Source organism: Puntigrus tetrazona, chromosome 16 (assembly GCF_018831695.1).
Source record: "Puntigrus tetrazona isolate hp1 chromosome 16, ASM1883169v1, whole genome shotgun sequence".
NCBI lineage: Eukaryota > Metazoa > Chordata > Actinopteri > Cypriniformes > Cyprinidae > Puntigrus > Puntigrus tetrazona.
In genome coordinates, this window is record NC_056714.1 from 7973886 (window position 1) to 7994112 (window position 20227).

The 20227-nt window shown below is 37.5% G+C and overlaps 1 protein-coding gene and 1 long non-coding RNA gene across 4 annotated transcripts; both read right to left on the minus strand.

Annotated features, from left to right (window-relative positions):
- Positions 1–3743: 3743 nt before the first annotated feature.
- Positions 3744–10404, minus strand: gata6 (GATA binding protein 6). Of its 3 annotated transcripts, none has more exons than XM_043261491.1 (7): positions 10265–10404; positions 8747–9652; positions 7432–7598; positions 6726–6851; positions 6437–6524; positions 6264–6349; positions 3744–6078 (listed from the first exon to the last, which is right to left on the minus strand). In XM_043261491.1, exons 2-7 carry the CDS (start codon positions 9597–9599, stop codon positions 5911–5913), a joined length of 1488 nt encoding a protein of 495 aa, XP_043117426.1. In that variant the 5' UTR covers positions 9600–9652; positions 10265–10404; the 3' UTR covers positions 3744–5910. The 3 variants fall into 3 exon arrangements, with proteins under 3 accessions (XP_043117426.1, XP_043117424.1, XP_043117425.1); XM_043261489.1 differs by having other exon boundaries at positions 6249–6349; XM_043261490.1 differs by lacking the exon at positions 10265–10404 and adding an exon at positions 9812–9985 and having other exon boundaries at positions 6249–6349.
- Positions 10405–15064: 4660 nt separating this feature from the next.
- LOC122360778 lies at positions 15065–18982 on the minus strand. The gene is made up of 3 exons (XR_006252839.1): positions 18863–18982; positions 16278–16416; positions 15065–16172 (listed from the first exon to the last, which is right to left on the minus strand). It is a non-coding gene; the product is annotated as an uncharacterized LOC122360778 (long non-coding RNA).
- Positions 18983–20227: the final 1245 nt, after the last annotated feature.

A 20227-nucleotide genomic window follows, 5' to 3' on the forward strand; every position in this document is an offset into this window, starting at 1 on the left:
ATTGTCAATAGCTGTTAGCAGTTTTTTTTCGAATCACACTTGAGTGAAAAGAATAAAAAATACTAATACTAAATACTAAAAAAGCAATGTTTTTATTTGAGATGTGCCTTTCTAAAATTAAGAGCTTCTCTAGAAGATTAGTCTGTCTCATGGGACAAATTCTATACGCAATTGTCCTTGCAAACAGAGCTTGTGGAAGTGTGAGTGTCATATCATTATTGCAGGCCATGCAGAAGTCAGTTGTCAGTTATGACTAATGTTTGCGTTTCCGCTCTTCAAGACTAAAGACCTGTACTTTTGCCCTTCCCTCATGTTCCACAGTATACCTAGCTCTTTCTATGTTCGTTCTAATTTCCCTTCCCCTTGACTTCCTCATATTTGACATTTGGAGAGGAGCACCAAAAACAAAAACAGAACTTCGCTGCCTTTGCTTCCTGTACTTTCTTCAATCATTCACTCATCTCCTTCCATAGTCGCGCTTCACTAAACTTCTTTGTTAGGCAAAATCCAAATCCAAGGACATCTAAAATATACAAATTTTGTATTTAAAGTTTTTTTTAAAGACTTCACAGAACTGCCATGTCTTTATTGTTCCTTTATATTATGATTCTTTGTAATATGTCATAGGAATTTGTTACACGTATTTCTAAGGGAACATCCCCAGGATTTCCTTTTTCAGAATGCCAGGCCTGTTTGTTTAGGGAAAGATCAGTTGGAAATTGGGCTAAATTTTACTAGAAATCGTCAAGGGCTGAGTCAGTGATCCCATCTCTTCCGGAGCCTGTGGACACAGACAGTGCCTCACTGAGATCAGTTGGGTAACTCCCCCTAGGGGAAAACCATTCTTTACCCATTTTCAAACAGCCTAAGGCTCTCAGCTCTTCGCCCTGAGACCTCCTCCATGTTTACTCTGGCACAGGGTGGACTTTCAACTCCACCCCAGAGAGGAGAGGGTGACACTGACCCTTTTACTCACTGTCCAAATACAGAGTTCAGAGCTGGACATCAGAGGCTGTGGAGACTCAGCTTTGATTTAAAGGCATACCATTATATTGTGCATAGCTGCAGTGTAGCGCATAGCGAGAATTGATTAAAGTGCGATTTCTTTTGAATGGGATTCACCAGGTATATTCAACATCTGAAAGACCAGATGAAAAGATGAATGTCTCTTAAAGCTCCAAGAAGACAAATGTAAATGCTTGACCGCTGACCATATAATTTTAGTCAGTTCCTTATCCTTCTGAATAAGCATTCGGAGTCTCAGTTGTGTGATTTGTGTATTTTAATAAAACTGGTGTACTTATTTTAAAGTATTTTTATGCGTTCTGGCACTTAAACATACCAGTACACAAGTTCACAGACAAATAAATATTCAGAGCATGTTTGGTATTGTGAAGACCTTGTTCTAAGCTGTGGGTTAAATAAGTTTTACAGTAAAAAACCAGACAGCAACATTTTAAGTTGGAAATAAAGTTAACATATCAAAATACTAAAAAGCATTTTTACTTTTATAATGACACAACCTTAAAAGATAGTGATGAATCCACAAAATGAGGGTAAATACCAATATATAGAAGATATATATTGTCATACATTTGCAAAACACCATGATGGTATACTGTAATGCAATAAAGTAAATTTAACAGCAATATGCAACGTAAATGTGCATAGCTGATCAGTAAAAACTAAGTTAAACATAGATAAACGACATTTTTAAATCACTTTTTTACTATATATGATAATTCCTATATATTGCAAAATAAAACATTATTTTCATTGTACAATTATCCATTAACATTTTATTATACAGAAAAAACTAAAACAAATATTATAGAAACATGTTTTAAGTAAATATTGTAAGTAAATGTGCAAGTAAGTAAAAAAATATATATATATTTTTTTTTGCTTCAACATTTAATTGAATGTGTTATTTGCCATGTCCTTGCAAATATTTGGAAAATGTACTACCAATTTCTAAGTGAAATGAATGGAAATAATACATCAACTGTTTTTTTTCAGCTAACTATATTCCCACAGAGTATTTATCAGATTATGATTGTTTTATTTATTTATTTTTTACACACTTTCTCAGAAATGTAAAAAATAGAACAATAAAATGTTTCGAGTGTCATCCCATTGAAAAAAAAATTAGCGCTGGACTGCAAAAAGAAAACAAAAATCAGCTAAAAATATCTAAAAATGTTTAAAACATGCTATATATACTTGGGAAGTAGCATTGCTTTTTACATTAGGCTTTCATATACTGCATTTTTTCTGTTTGTTATGTCTGTCTGTACTGCCTGTACTTACTTGTTACACATAAAACAGGCAAAAAAAAATCTTCAAATAAGACAAAACTTTGTATTAGATGTTTTTAAAAGCAGGTCTTAAGCAATGTTTCTTCTCCACAAACCTATTTAGATATTTACAATTGATACTTTTAGATAAAAATGACATATATTGTCATATACTCACTTACACATACTGATGGAAAACACCCATTATTAAAAGGATTTTTTGCAGGTCGTTGTTCTGCACATACAGATCCTACATTGAATATGTCATACCCAACTCGTGCCTCCAGAGCCGCGCTTGCGTGGAGCGTCTTGGCACAGATCGCCACTCCCAGCCCTCAATCACAAAGAGAAGAATTCGCTGAAATCCCTCACAGATCCCAGCCCCCAATAAACCTCATAGCAATATGTCATACACCCTGGGCAGATAACCAGAATGCATAAGAATAAATCTTAATCAACGCTGGAGCGGTAGGTGACAGGAGAGGGGAGCTGGAATGTAATGTGACGTTACTGCAGTCTAAGTGAATTCTGTCGGGCTGTGCCAAAGCTGTTATTAATGGAGTGTGTTTCTGAGTTATTGAGCTTTATGTTGTGGCTGGTACTTCTCTCTGAAGCAAAGGGGGCAAATGTAGTTCAAAAGGGCAGCGGGGAGCAACTTTTGCTCTGTGGAAATACTAGTCTGGGCTGGTGTTATGGTGTTGCAACCAACAAACCGACGAGGGATTTACGATTTTAAAAAGAACTGGAATTTGAAACGATTTAAAGAAAGATTCGAAAACAAATGCGATTGTTTATGAGAAAGAAACAACGCAGCTACTGGTCCGGTGGCCCTTTTCTTTCCCGCGTAGATTTCTTGGAGTGATCGTGAGCAAAAAACAAAAATGTTGTCAACGTGTCTATTGGTTTGATTCAACAGATTCAGATCAGAGAGATGCGATCCATTGGAGCCGAGACGTCATCAATCAGTTGTAAACCAAAGTGCAACCCTGAGGCAAAGATCAGCACACACAAATGTCAAGAGTTCACATAAACCAATAACTCGTTTGGGCTGGGCTCCGGCTTGAGAAATCTTAAGATGCGCTTCACTTCAGAAACGCGTCAAAACAATATTTCATTGTAACGCTGATCATGTTCATTACTGACCCAAATTCAAACGCGGCCTTTTTAGGTCAATAATCGTTCACGAACTCAACTAATTGCGATCGTGATCAAAGAAACGAAAGCAATCAAATATTTCTGAAAGTGACTATTATTGAAATAAAATTTCAAGTTTTTAATTTGCTTCAGTGTACCGGCAAACAAAACAATACGATCCATGAGCAAACAGCCAAAACATGACTAGAAAATCATTGCAAAAGTAAGCTTATTTAACAATATTGATTAATACTCGATTAAATTTAAACAATTTGAATACAACAAAAATAAGGTGATGGGGAAAACAACCGCTTTAGACATGGCTCTTATTTATTGCTCCAGTGTTATTGAATTGAATTTGAAATAAAAAATAAAAATTTAAAAAAGTACAATGACATCCTTTTTAATACTCCGTTCACTGGAAAACAACAGGGAGAGTCAATGGTTTAAGAACATTTTTACCATCAAAATCGGCTTTATGATTGTCTTAATTTTGACTAAATTATCATAAGTACAAATGATGTGGTTCCAGTCAGGACGAGTACGAAGAACCTTTCGTAAGAAATGTAATGTCGGAACCTTAAAATCTACAAAAAAGAAGGAAAACACACTTTGCAATTCAACATGTAATTTGAACGATTTCCAGATAAAACCATAACAAATGAATCTGTTTAACCCAGGCGGCGGCGATCAAAATAATTTGGAACTGAAATTACGCCCATCAAAAACATCCGGAAAATACAAATACGTTAATTCAAATAAAATAAACGAATACCAAACACACTACATTGCAGAAATAAATAATTGTAGAGGTTACAAGGGTGGAGAATCACAATGATAGCAAAACGTTTCTTGCGTTGTTCACACGTTGTCTCTAGGACACGAAAAGCTTGTCCAAAAACGTCACTGAATGGCTGCTCTAAGGAGTAATCATTTGAAGAAGGCTCTTCTGGTGCTCGTTTAATCCCCAGTTTCAAAGCCATAAGATGTTTACATGGGAAACTTGTAGTTGGGTAACTGTTTAACAGATCAGAGGCAATAAATCACGGACACCAAAACCACTCGAGACTGACTCTTTCATCAGCGAATTAAACTCTTTAGATAGCTCATTAATTACCGTTTGCGATTTAGATGGTAACTCACAAGAAACTTTCACTGCTGATTGATTCTGGCACACAACACTTTCTCTAAAACATTCAACAAATCGTGAAAGCGAGATGCAGATTTGACATTGTCCCTTCATCAGTTAAAGTATAGCGACCACAGAGTTGTATCACGATGAAAGTAAAAAAAAAAAAACAATAACAAACAGCAATATGCACTGATACTCACACATCAATGTCATACGTTAGGTAGTATTACATCTAAAATCATTGCAGCAAAACTTTTTTTTTTTGCAGTTTTGTACACTCTCAGATATAAAGGTACAAAAGCTGTCACCGGGGCGGTACCTTTTCAAAAGCAAGGTTTGCACCTAAAAGGTCCATTTTGAACCTAATAGGTACAAAAGTACAGCCTCAGCTTTTGTACCTTTATTTCTGAGATTGTATTGTAACAAAAAAAATGTATCAGAAACGAAATCCTGAGTGCCGTTTGTTCTAACTTATGCTTCGCTGATGATTTACTCCAGCTGGATTTCTCCACATAGGTTCGAAACACATTTTTTTTTTTTTTACTATGAACTTTGATTAGACCGTTTTCATTTGATAGTGATCTCTAGGAAAATGCGTAATCGAACAAAACGCTACAAGTCTCGCGTGAGCTCCTTTGATACCCTGTGTTAAACCATCACAAAACAGTCTTCTAAGAGCTTTTTTTTTTCTCGTTTTCTTTTAAGTTTCACATAGAAGGTGTGCAGATTAGTGAGCAACATCCACTGCAACAGCATCAAGCTCGAAAAACAAAAGATATCAAAGGAAAGGCAAGGCTTCAGTCCTACTCTATTTGACATTATCTTTATTGACAAATATATGCATTATTTGAACAACCATAGCTTCATAAATATGTTCGCATTCATCGGTAAGAACACCTTGACACTTTATCTTCAATTCCAGTTTCAGACAGATCAACCGTTTTCCCTTCAGATCACCACAATCCAATCAACAACCTCGTCTTTCCAGGTGGGCCAAGTATCCGTTAGCATTAATATGTACAACTTTACTTTCAAAACAAATAATTTTTGATCCACTTACTCGTCCGAGCAAACATTCGCGGTGCAGGGTGCGCTCTGAAAGTACCAAGCAGACGCTTTTTAAGTGTCGTCCTCTAGTGCAGAGTAGCAAAGATAATCTCCCATCGTGGATGTCCGGTATTCCACGGGTAAAAAGAAAAACTGGAGTATTTGGAACGGATGAAGCCTCTGCTCGAGATCAGCGACACAGGCCGAAAACAGATGACACCCCGCACCCTGCCGGATTTTAAGGGGACGTTCTGGAGAGCTGAAGGACAGCAAATGGCTCCCAGCCCGTGGTGCCAGGGTTTAGGCCAAGGCCAAGGGGCACCAAGTGTCCCCTCTCACGGAGGTCGCCACGTCAGCTGTGGACGTCAGGCCTACATTCGTGTACAGACTCTCCTGGCCGGGGTATTTCACCATGGAGCCCGTCGTGCCCGGAACGTCCACCTGGCCCACCAGCGCCGAAGAGTTGACCTGGATCAAACCAGAGAACGTCAGCATGACAAATAAAAGGCAAACGAGTCGTAGGCCTATTCGTACGATGCTTCGTAAAAAAGTACAAAGTGTCGCAAGTGTCATTAGCAACGCGGGAAAGCCGTTAATCACTCATCGACTCATTGCTATTGCTAAATAAATAAACTTACTGATGTTACAGGCACCTGCGTTGATGAAGGACTGTTCTTTGTGCACTCCTCAGAATTAGAAGATGATGAAGAAGTTGGAGTCATGGGGACAGAACTGCTTCCTGTGAACAAATTGAAACGGTTACCGAAAGGTTTTAATTCGTCTGATCGAGTTTTCGTTTCATTATTAGGATTGTCATTTAACACACCAGACGATCCCTTTGTTTTGTTCAAGGTTTTTGGTTTTCTTTTCCTTGTCTGGATACCTTCTTTCTTCATGGCAAGGGGCCTGGGCACCTAAAAAAACACGAAAGCAGATTTTAAAATACTGTAATGAAACCAGATATATATATATATATATATATATATATATATATATATATATATATATATATATATATATATATATATATATATATATATATTTTTTTTTTTTTTTTTTTTTTTTTTTTTTTTTTTTTTTTCTTATTTGTATCGGGTCTATCTAATGTAACCTACCCCGTGTAGTTTTGTGTAGAGTCCGCACGCGTTGCACACAGGTTCTCCGTCCGCGTTCCTGCGCCACAGTGTTGTAGTGCTGGTCTGGCAGTTCGCGCACGACAGGCCAATGCGCCTTGAAGACGACTGGAGACGAAAGCAATTAACACTGCCATTAATTGAAAATGCTAATAAATAGTTTCTTACAGCGTTGAATCCAAAATAGCAGCGTTAAACAGACGTGCTAATTTAATGTTCGATTAATTTAAATTTAAATATATTTTATTTTAACTTGTTTAATATAGTGCATTCCATAATCATAAACAATAAACATTTATATATATATATATATATATATATATATATATATATATATATATATATATATATATATATATATATATGCACGCGCACTGTCTTTTCAGACTAAACAATTAATATTAAATGCACATAAATTTTTCTCGCCAGTAAAAATAGCGTTTATTAATATATATATATATATATATATATATATATATATATATATATATATATATATATATATATATATATATATATATATATACAATTAATATTAAATGCACGCAAATTTTTCTCGCCAGTAAAAATAGCGTTTATTATTATGGGAGTAGACCTGTGAAGATGTTCCCAGATAACCTCTGGCTATTGTTTGAAATAAATAGGCAGGAAATTGAGTGGTTAAGTAGCTCATCGAGTCGGCGCTCACCATGCGCTTCTGGGGTTTAATTAATGGTCGGCTGAGTCCATTCATTTTGCTGTACAGACCGCAGGCGTTACAGAGAAAGTGGCCCGTGCCGTCGCGTCTCCACAGCGGGGTGGAAATGGAGCCGCAGTTGACGCACTCGCGGCTCTCCACCATGTCCTCCAGCAGATCTGAGACACAGACAGTTCCCCCGTCAGACAACATCACATTCACCATCGACTTCAACGTGTGCCAAATGAATTGCGCGGACCTGACACATCGTAGCAGACTAATATCATTAATCACAGATCTGATTATTGGTTTTCTCTGCAACTCTTTTCTCTAAATTCTCAATTGTTTTTGTATGTTTGCGTATGTGTGTGTGTGTGTGTGTGTGTGTGTACTATTATCTACAGCTATCTACTTTTTATTTTAAACGCAATTATTCATATCTTGTAAACATGCACCTGTAACGCGGACATGCTGAAAAGTTAGCTTGCATACTAAAAGACACAATGGGGCTGCAAGAGAGCTCTGCTGATTTACGTTTTATTAAAATTATTTGCATATGAAATTATTATATATAATTTGTAAACGGCGTCACTATTAAACGTTTCGTTGGACTAGCCTATACGCAGCTATGCGTATTGTTAAAAAAATTGTTTGTGATTTGAAACGATAGAATTAGTTCATTAAATTCATACTTTTTCAATTCTTAATAATAGCATACACAAATATATTTTTGGGTCTTAATAAAAAAAGACGTTGTTTTTTTTTCACACAGGCAGCAAAAGGTTCCACCTGTTGTTTACGTAACAATAAAAGTAAAGTTTATTAAAAATAAATAAATATATAAATATGTAATAAATAATTCCGTTTTCACCTGCAGCCAAACAAGCTCCATGCTAAAGAACAGAAATTGCGCAACGAGGAAATTAATTTTTCTGACGATAGTTGATAGAAGGATTACAAATAAATGACACAACTTTAATATTTGTTTTGAAAATCTTTCTGACATTGATTTATGTCCATATATTAAAACGACTGCACCCCGAAAATGACAATTTAATCAATTAACGGCCTTTTAATAAACAAACAAATATGTTACATGCATACATTTATTACAAATATAGTATAATAATAATAATATAATAATAATAATAATAATAATAATAATAATAATAATAATGGATGATGATGGCGATAATAAGAAGCTGCTAATAATATTAACAATAATAATAATAATAATTGAATTATTCACATGCTCCCCCAAAATTTGAGAAAAACGTAGATTTGAAAAACAAAGTCAAAAAAGACGTAACGAACAGCCATAGCTTACCTCCGTTCGGTCCCCTGATGGACAGCGGCGCGCTTCTGGACTGCAGGGAGTGCAGCATGGAGTTCTCGAAGGGCCCCGCGGGCCACGCCGCCGGTAACTGTGATAGCTGCGGCGCAACGTACGGAGGATACGGGCTTGTGTAAGATCCACTTATCGGCCGGGAAAGGTACTGGTCTCGACCGTTTACATTCAGGGGATTAGTATAGCTGGCATCCCTCGATGTGCCGTTATTCATAGGCGGGCTGGGGGAGTAGTGGAAACGGTTGGAGGTGTGCGGGCTTCCAGTGCTGTAGGACGGGCTCTCCGGGGCGGACTGTGACCACACCGAATGACTGCTCACCGCGTGGCTCGGCTGCGACGACACGCTGGGTTGCAGGTACGATAAACTCGGTATCATCGTTCCAACGCGAGACGTCGGCACATAAACGGGAGAATTGGGGTTGGAGTGCATGTAACCGGCCGACGGCGCGTCGTTATAACCGGCCTGACTCTGAGCCGCGGCGATGGCCAGGGTCTGATACATGTCGGTAGGGTCCACAATTAAGCCTCCTTTATGCGTCTCCCTGGCGTGCCCGCCTGAGATGATGAGTTTGTTGCCCTGGTCTAAATCCGTGAATAGTGTAACGTCGTCAGAATTGGGCAGGGCGTTGTTGGGATGCCCGAAGTGGACGTAGGAGTGTAGGGGCCTGCCCTCGGCGCGACGCGTTCCCACCGCGTCCAGGTGCGTCGGCGCCGGCGACCTCAGCCGGTCCCTGCGGTCAGCGTTCAGGTAGCTCTGCTCGGCCGGAGACCCCGGGCTGCTGCTGGACACTTCGCGCTTGACCATGGACCAGCCGTTATCGCCCAGGTCCATCCAGGATCCCTTTTATTTCTCACAGTATGTGGAAAACACAAAGGCGGAGCGCGCTGGAAAAACGAGAACACAAAAACGTGAGAACAGCGCAAACCGAAAACGAACAGAGCATCTCGAATCATTAAGAAGACGGGCTCAAACAACCATCAAAACTATTTCTTTTATAGCGGATGAAAAGTTTCGCTTTAGAGAGCGCGCAACGGTCAACTCACTCAAATAATTCATGGCTGACGTTCCATTTGTAACAATCTAAATGATAAAACCCGAGCCGCGTTAATGTGATTGACCGAACGCCGCTGTATTCCCAGAAAACGCGCGCGCGCGCGCGCACACACCCCATACAGGGCTTTACACTGAAGATCTGAATCCATCCGTGTCATGAGTCCTCCCTCTTGATGTAGCCTCATCATAATTACCAAAAAAAACTCACACAACGTAACAGATAGGAAACAAAACGTAATATGTCTTTGCAGAAAAGAGATAACCGCTTGATAAGACCCACAAAAGATAAGAGGGAGAGAGGCAGGGTAAAGAGAAGAAAAAAAAAACAATACCCGAAATGATTTAGGCTCTCAACTCAGCACCAAGACTAAGAAGTCTGACAAAAGCTGGAAAAGACGTTTATAATAAAGACGAGGGGGGGGAAGAAAAAAGCCTCCACTGACCTATTGGTTGATTGCCATAAGTCGGTGTTCGCAGGATCCCGCGGTTATGTGCTTGCAGGACTTGGAGAACTTTTAGGAATGAAAGTTCTCCGTTCACTCGTGACGATGTTTAAGAGAGGAGGCGCCTCTGGGCTCCGGGCCTCTGATTGGATTCCAGCTTGAGCAAACACATCTGCTCGATAGGGGTGCTGCTCTTCACTTTCCACCTTGCTTTGGTTTTGATGTCCTTGATGTCGAACGGAAAATGCGAGTCTTTTTAAATCCGGCCGCATTTTCTGAAAGGGACGGAACAAATCGATTTGCTTAAAATATAGCCTATTTATATATATATATTTTTTTCCAGTGCAAGCTGGATGTGATTTTAATTTAAAGTAATAATGTATGAGAAATTCGCAAGCCTAATTCACGGGCGTAAAATATGGATTTAGTTTACAGCAGTCCTTAAAAAAAACAAAAAAACAATTATAGACATACCACAAATACGAACCATGTTTCAGTAAGGGAGAAAAATACTAAAAATCCGTATCTGAATGATGATAAGCTCTTGGGAATGATATTTCGTGTCGTATTTTAATTGCGTAAAATGTTTAATGCGAGGGCAATCACGAAAACGGAGTGATGAAATCACTTGCTCTTCTGTTTGTTTTGATGTCGAACTTTGTCTGTGCTATGCAAATTAGGCTCGTCGCTAATTAGTTCATCTGAGACGATGGGGCATCGTTTAGGCATCGCAAGAGATCCTACACAAACACCCAGCGTGCGATGGGCATTACTGAGTGTTGGGCTTTGAACAGCAGATAATTCGTTCAAGCAGAATATACATTGCATTGTGACCTGATCAAGTATTGGAGGCTGCCAATTAGATTAATCGTTTTAAAGTCGCGAGGGTCCGTGACTCGTCTGCTGTCCGGTTTATTCGATAGCACTGAATTATGGCGTTATTTGTTGTTGTTACACAGCTGACTTAATATTAAAAAAAAAAAAATCCATTTGCACGTTGTATTATTAACGGTAGTTATAATAATAGGCTGAATTGATATATAATTCAGGGCAATGTGCGTCAAAAACAGATCTGAAGTCATTGTAAAAAAAAAATTAAAAAGCACAAAAAGTACTAGTTTTATATGATAGCGCGTTTCTTATTATGCATAGGAATTGGTATTTAAATATCGCTCTTGTCACTGTCTGTGAAATGAAAAATGCATGCAATGTAGAATGAGAAAAAAAAATGTATTTCGTGGTAAGTTAAAGCTGGAAGCTGGGGTGTTTGCTAATAGCAGAGAAGCTGAATCTGATCCGGGAGTCAGTCTGCAGTTATCTGACAGATGAAGTGTGTGCCTTCTAGTAATAATCAAAGACGCAGCAAAATAAAACCGCATGCTTTATTTTAATTAGAGAAGAAAAAATATATATATTTATTTTTAGGACGAAAACGGAACTCCTGGTTTAGAATTAAGAAATGCAAAATAAATATGCCCCATGGAACTAATTCCAAATACCTAATAAAACTGTTCAAATACAATAAACAAATCGCGTTGTTGTTCACAAAAAATAAATAAAGGCTTGGTATAAACATAATGATTTTTTGTTTTGTTTTAAGACGCAAAATCATAAACGAGGCCTGTTTACCTCACAGAAGCCCTAAAGCTCTTTGATTAGGTGAAATATTGCGAGCTTCAGTGAGTCGCGAGCAGCTGTCCCAGATATTAATTAGTGATAATATCAGCTATCTCTGCTGTTCACTGAAATAGGCTAATAAAAGTCAATTAATATAAACAGGTAAAAAAAAACTGAACACACGTATCGGAATCGCAATTTTACAATTAATTTAAAAAATGCTTTCCTACTGTATATATGAAATATCATCCACCAGCCTATTTATTGCATGCCAGGCCACTACAAAGAGAGTCTTTATCGGGCTGCCTCCATGTACTTTGACCCCACAATGTAAAACGAATTCAACGAACACAATAGGGACACGATGTATCTGTGCAGTTATGTTCTCACGAGCCAACAGCGGCGATCGACGATTTATCATTTTAATTCTACACCATTATTAGTTTGTGCTGTATTCTTGCACAAGTATCCACACGATAATAAAAACCGTCGACACATGGAATATGAGCCTTTTTCAGCAAACTAGTTAAATTATTCTTTGACTGTGATTGTCCGGTAATATATGGGATATTACCGGACAATCACAGTCAAAGAATAATTTAACTAGTTTGCTGAAAAAAGGCTCATAATTCCACGGTGCCATCAGAAGACGTGTGTTTGATCAGACGGCTTCAGCGGAGCGAAGGAAAAACGTGTGCGATTGGTCAGCTTCATGTTAGAGATTTGCTCAAGGCTCATCAGACAACGATTCTTGTAGACCAATCATAGCTAGATTCGTTTGCTTTGCGTTGTACGTAACTAAAGTTGATGCGGCATGAATGATAATGAAGTAATCAAATACTCATTACCTTTCGGTGACATATTGTGAGACAGGGTGTTGGTCCTTCCTTGGAAGACCAGTCATTGTGGACATTGTGTCACCAGAGTGCTTAGTGTTAGTGTAAAAAAAATAATAATAAATGAATAGCCTACACAATAAGATAAATAGGAAGAATTATATATATATATATATATATATATATATATATATATATATATATATATATATATATATGTGTGTGTGTGTGTGTGTGTGTGTGTGTATGTATATATATATATAAAATATTAATGCATTTAAGATTTTAAATAAACTCCCCACACACGCATCACATCTTGCATTTAAGTCATTCACTCTCCTTCCCATTACATAAAAATTTGACCTATTTACATATGATTTATAACAAATGTTATGGTTTTATGCCCGCCGCCGCCTTCTCCAGTTGAATTAAAAGTCAGACTGTCATCTATTGCGAGGGACAGTCAGAGGTATATATGTTACTGTTTGCAGTAGTAGATGATTAAACGAGAAGGTGTAAAAGCAACCTTTGTGTGTGTGTGTGTGTGTGTGGGTTTATATATGGGGGCGAGTGGGAGAGGCCTCGATAATAAACGTGTTAACAACCTTCTCACCATTCTTCGGTCACACCCTGTTGGAGTCATGTGATTCAATGCTGTCACAACTCTATTTCTCTTGCTCTTGCTCTCAGCACTGAGAGTAATTCAGTAGAAATACAGAAGCATTGTAGAGGAAGTTCAAACAATGTTGCATGTCGGTTAAGTCCTTTGTCAGTTGTCTTAGCATGTAATGTGTAATAACAGTGGATGTAAATTATTTATATATAAATTATATATATATATATATATATATATATATATATATATATATATATATATATATATATATATATATATACATTACTCACAAAATAATGTACATTTAAATAATGTAAGAGCATATTAGCAGAATGACTGATTAACAGTAACACAGAGAAAGATAGAGATAGAGAGAGAGAGAGAGAGAATCCGAATCTGAACAGCTTTCCATGGGCTGTTAGGCAGTGAAGAGCCAAGAGCAGTCAAGCACAATAGATGACCTATGAAAGATGAGCTAGGATTACAGATAAGAGTCCCAGTCATTAGTCGTTTGATTCAAGTGTTTAAGAAACTATTAGAGCTGCACATGATAGCTGAGAGGGCCTGTCTATTGTCTGTATACGGCAGATTTAACGATGACTGTTTTTAGGAAGAGGTCTGTTAAATAAATAAAGGTAAAACTAACACTAGAATTGAACATAATACAACGTCAATAAGAGAAGTAGCCTGCACGCATTTTATAAGGAATAGCGACACGTTATATAAATAGAATCGCTATCGTTAATATTATCAATAGTGGCATCCACGGCATCCGTGCTAAAACAAATTATTAGTGCCAAACCGGTTCTGGGGCATCCTGGCCGTTTGTACGGACAGCGTGAGCACGATGTTCTCACACTACCCTGTGCTACATTTCAGTGTGTGCTTGACCGTTGAACCCTTCGCGAGGACCTCAGAGTGAAATCGATATTGTTTAGCCACCGCGCGTCTATGCGTCTCTTATCCACTACTACCCCTGCCCTCCAAAAATAAAACGCGATGAAGCTAACGGTTTTTCGGGCCACGTTGTTTTTTTCCATACACCATCCAATCAGCCTCCATCCTGTTGGGCCGCGGCTGTGTTTTGTCTAGGGGGGAAGGTCAGCTTTGTGGTACAGACTGTGGCATTCCCTGAATCAGCTATTTTAGTGTCAGCGGACTCTATCTACTGTCTCCTGCCTCACGCTGCATCACCTGAGATTTAGGCATCTTTTTCAAGATTGCTGGATTATGTTTGACAAACAAAATATGTACATCACTTTACTAATCTCACATTTAATTCAGTGGTTTTGAATTTGTATTTACTTGCAATTTCAGAGTGATATATTTTGTTAAAGAACACACGGTTTAGGGTTAATACAGTAAGTCGACATATTAGATAGTCTGCTAATACTTTAATCACTTCTAGCTAACATGTAAAAAGCGGGCTACCAAAATAAAGTGCTACCAACTTTTTTCAGTCATTGCAAAAGCGCGCTCACCAATTATTTATAGTGAAATATATACGTCATTTAGAGCTATAAGAATTGGAAAATGAAGTTTTTAATGCATTCTTTAGTTGAAATGCATTTTAATGATTCGTTAAATGGAAAGTGATTACAATTTATTTTAGCTACATTTAAATAAAAAAAAATTAGCTTGACCAAATTTCAACATTTTTATTTGCTAAAATAAATTGTTTGCAAGCACCTTAAAAACTGTATGTTTTTTTTTTGTATATATGTTTCGCTGAATTTAAAGCAAGTCATAGGTTTGGATCGATATGAGAATGAATAAATGACACCCGAGCAGGAATATATCCTTTAATAACTCATATAAGAGAGAATTGCTTTGAGACCTTGAAGTTTTTGTTCTGACTTTACCCTTCACATCTGCACTGTAAAAAATTTGGTAACCTGCCATTAAAAGGCTATTTGTGCCTCATTTAACCCATAAAAATGTTTTTGCTTTTATAAATTAAACATATTTGGGATTGATTCAGCAACATCAAATCGTATTTTTTACTTGATTAAAACCCTTTTCGATTTTTTTCAGGTTATCACTTTCTTTCAGCATACATGGAAAAATGCTGCCGTGCCCTCAGACAGTTTTCTTTCCATTTCTTTGTCTGGCAAACAAAGCTGTGCACTTTAGTTATGATAAGATCACCCTCTGCTCCAATGGAGTGAGATCCCGAGAAACATGGCCACCATGATAGGGCACTGTTTCTCCTGTACAAATTCATCTTGTCCTCATGACCTCCATGCACACACACACACACACACACACACACACACACACACACAATCCTGGTGTTGTCGAGCCGTGAACTTAAACATGCTCCTTGTGTTTGAAAACGTACACACAATGGAGTTGTCTAGCCTATAGTTTCCGTGGTATGACCAGGGTTTGTTTAGCCAGAAAATACATTCTCAATTATGTTTTTATCGGGTCATCAAACAGTCAGATGGAGATCATTCTTTCAGGACCAGCTCTGTACCAGGCAGAGAAGGACTCACTGTTTACTCATGCTGAGTTTGGATCTGCTCCCTGCTTCGGAAAAAAGAAAGAGAGAATGAAAGATGTAATACTTTATAATACTTAAAACGTGTCACTCCCTCTCGTATCGGATTGATTGGGCTTTTTTTACATTCTGCTCTTTTTACGTCCCGTTTAAAACAAAACGACAACAAAAAAGTGAAGTGTCCAGGCTGAAGTGCTACTGGTTTTTGCTGCGCTTGTTTTTGCAAAGGGATCCAAGGTCTTGAAGAAGCGGGAACCTCAGAAAGGGAGTCGTATCAGGCAGATCTGCTAACATTGTGAAGCGGTTTTGAGAGGCGTGGGAGATCGGAGTTCTGCGCTGCAGACAGATATACAGAACTTCCATGTAATGTCTCCACGGCACGTATGCAGACTGTTGGAACCGTCACTCTTTAAAACGGGGGATTTTAAAAAAAATCGATACCTTGATTTTGGCACGTACGCAAACCTGAGGTAGGGGAGGATGCAGAGGCGAAAACATTTTCATACGACACAAAAGGAAACGTCGAACAGAATGCCGTTTTCCACACAATGCATGCTGTTACCTTGGACCGCCGAAGCTTCTAAAATGGAGAAGAAAAGAAAAACCATATCAGTTGTGCATTGTAAATTTCACAAAAATGTTTATGAATAATACAGCAAATAAAAATTGAAACAAAGATATAGACTATATATGACACGCATGCATATAATATGCCGTTTTTTTAGACATTCAATGTGAAATTTGATTCTGTGCATAGGATGTGATTTTTTTGGTGACCAAAATTCTATGTAAATTCGACATCTGTGTCAATGTTAAATTGATGTCCAATGCCGATCTCATTGGCATTGATATTTTGTTGTTTTTGGGTTGTGGAATGTGGGTTTTGACCCACATTAAAGAAATAGTTCACCCATAAATGAAAATTCGGGCACCCTTAAGCAGTTCCAAACCTGTATGAATTTCTTTGTTCTGTCAAACACAACGAAAGATGTTTTAGAGAAAGTTTGCAACCAGGCTGTTTTGGGTCACCATTGACTTTCATAATATATTTTTTTTTACTATTATGGAAATCGATGGTGACCAAAAGAGCCTGGTTAAAAACTTAAAGGTAGACTTAAATATCTACCTTTGCGTTCACTAGAACAAAGAAATTCATACAGGTTTGGAACTACTTGAGGAAATGATGACAGAATTTTCATTTTGGGTGAACTGGGTCAATGTCAAATAATGACGTCAACCCGATTTTCATTTTCAACCAAAATGCAACGTCTGTCCGGCGTCATGTCCAAAATCATTCTGGCATCATATAGACATTTGGTGTCTGCTGGGCCTTGTTAGATTAACAGATCGAATTTTAAGCCGACATTTGGTGGAAATCTGCTACAGATCTCAGTTCTCTTTTCATTCATGTATGCGTATATTGCATGCCTGTTTAAAAGTTAGTGCTTTAAGGAAATTCAGACCAGAAAGTTTGTTAGTTAAGATTAGATCAAAGTCATTATTGAGGGAAAATCTTCTATAGCTTTCAGATTTCATTCATGCTTGTTTATAACCTCATGCTCTACAAGTATAGGACCATATACTTATATGATAATTGCAAATTATTATTATAACACTTTAAAGTCTTACTCCACCCCAAAATGAAAATATTGTCATTATTCACCCCATGTTTGTATGATATTGTACATATATATTCACTTGGCAGTAAACAGGACAGTCACAAGCCCTCGGTTTTCATCCAAAATATCTTAAATTGTGTTCTGATGTGTTCTGTTTTTACCGGTTTGGAACAACATGTTGGTAAGTAATTAATGGCAAACTTTTCATTTTGGTTTGTAGTGACCCTTTACATTTATTTAATTTCAAGTCAATCAAAACATATACCTACAAAATCAAAGAGCACACCTAATTTCACAAAGAAAACTGGCCAAAAGGAACTTTGGGGTTCATTATGGTGGTTCAAAATGTCTTGTCATTGAAAGCTTTCCAGCTTTAAGATCCTATTGGTTTGTGATGATTGCGTAATGATTGGGAGAACTCTGGGGCTCCTCGTTCATGGATGTGAAAGGTTTCGAGCTTCATTTCTTCGCTCATCCGAACATTGCTCCCAGTAGCATTGGGATGTTAACAGAATGCTATTGCTCAGGTGTTTCTTTTGCTTACCCCCGAACAAGGAAACTGCAGGACTTTTGCATAGTTTTCATATAGTAGTACAAATATTAATCACTAAATTAAAAAATATCCAGTGTTTCAGGAAACGAAAATTAAAACAATACAAATGATATTTTAAACGATTCAGCAGTGGCAATGTTCCTATATAATCAGCATCATGGTAGCTGTCAGTCAAAGTCCCCAAAGAGTGCCAAAGAGTTAACGAGGAACCAGCATGATCGACTCCTCCCACCCCATCAATGACCCCCTAATGCCCTAAACCTCTTCTCTAGCCTCTAAACTCTCTCCATTACTCCCCCTTGTCAGCCTTTGAGGCCTATTTGTTTTGATAGGCTGAGGAATAGCTGCGGGGCCTGGTCCCATTGGAGATTCGTGTTTGGGGAGAACAACAAGATGCAGACTGAATAAGAAGTCTGAAGAAAGAAGCAGGGGTTCTCTAAACCTGCGATAAGAAGACTTCAAAAACAAGATATGCATCAAGAATATAGGAGACGGCTAGTGTTGTCTTATCTGCTTTGTTGTGACCTACTCTGGCCTTGCTCATTCAAACTGAGATGCTAAGCTGATGTATGATGTATTAGAATGGCTGTTTTTACATGTCATCATGATATGACTTTTACTTTTTAAATTAGGATGCATTAAAAACGCCACTGTGCTAAGCCACAGCTCCAACATTTTTAACAGTTCTACATTAAAATGCACGCCATTCACAATCTTTGCTACGAGTCTTCTGTCAAAGCTTTGTCATCTGAACCAAAATGAAACATGAATTGGAACTTTTGTCATTTCGCAATGTTCCCACGCCTCCACGTGTCTCGTTGTTCATAAGATCACGTCAACCTGCTCTCCCTTACCTGCAGAAGCTGACAGGGAGATCCTGAGCTGTTGACAAAAAACAGCATTGAGCAGACATTCTCACCTTGCTCACTTCAAACACCATCTCTAGGAACAATCGGCCTGCTTGTAGCGAGCGGTAGTTCCGCGTACCTGTGTTTACCTTTGGTCTGCAAGCCAAGCCAACAGTGGAATTCAAAGGGCACGAGCCGTAGAGCGCTCACTCTCCCTGTTACCATTGTTTAAAGCAGGCCCCCGCCAACCACCACCGTTAAAAGACAAAGGGCTCACTGGATAAGAGAATGTTACGCTTACCCTGAGCAACCTGAGAAAACAATATGTGATGATCTTGAAACCAGCCCGGTTTGAAAGACCGTCTGAAACGCATTCATGGAACTGAACCAAAAATCCATATTAGCCAATATCGCCGTTACTTGATAAAAGTCATTTTGCTAAAATACTGTCGAACATAGCTTTGGTATTTTTTGCCTAAAAACACAATTTACTTTATTATTTACGGTGATCAGCGGTAAAAGGACATTCCCAAAAGACAAACCTTTGTGTCATATGATTATATTTTATCTTTTTTTTTCCCCCAGGTTTGTTATCAGTAATGAACTTTAGGGTGTTTTTGTTTGACGTTGATGTTTATTATTTACAATGTTTACAATGTGACCAACTGTACTTTATTGTGATTATTGTTTAAGGTAAAAAGCAGATTTCGATATAATAACCTTATATCACTTAATAAAACATATGGTTATACACGATAAAATATAAAGGCATCAATGTACCATTCTGTAATACATGAAATATTGTCAGCATATTTTTATGATGAAATTCTGACAACCACAGGTTTTTTTTTTTGTTGTTTTGCTTTTGTTTTACCAATTAGTTAGTTTGCAACTAGCTTAAAAAAAATCTATTTTAGCTCTACATAATTTATATTATATACTCAAAATATGTATTTATAGTCTAATACTAATTCACCAAGTTTTTTAATTTATTTATTTAGTTAGTTAGTTAGTTAGTTAATAAGTTAGATTAGTTAATTTAGTTAGTTAGATAATACAGTTCAAAATATGAGTTTAAATTAAAAAATGTTTTTGTTTACATAATGTGTGTGTGTACTGTGATATGTGTATGTATTGTGCTATATTTATGTATGTACACTAATACAGTATATATTTTGAAAAAATGTACATGCATATTTATAATCATATTTATTTATAGATACATTTAATATGTAAACATTAAGTTGCCATGAGTTTGAGAGCCCTAGTTTAAATGTCAACATGATATGCATGTTTATGATAAAATGGATTTATAAAAATTATTGAAATCTAAAAACATCTAAACTCTAAATCTCAACTCAGAATGGAATC

Bases quoted from the DNA above. Each gene is read 5' to 3' on its own strand.
- gata6 (XM_043261489.1), bottom strand. From the start codon at position 9,599: ATGGACCTGGGCGATAACGGCTGGTCCATGGTCAAGCGCGAAGTGTCC. The intron at 7,599-8,746 runs GTAAGCTATGGC...TCTGTGTCTCAG, and splicing joins CATCAGGGGACCGAACGGAG to ATCTGCTGGAGGACATGGTG. The intron at 6,350-6,436 runs GTGTGTTAAATG...ATTTGTTCACAG, and splicing joins CAAAACAAAGGGATCGTCTG to GAAGCAGTTCTGTCCCCATG.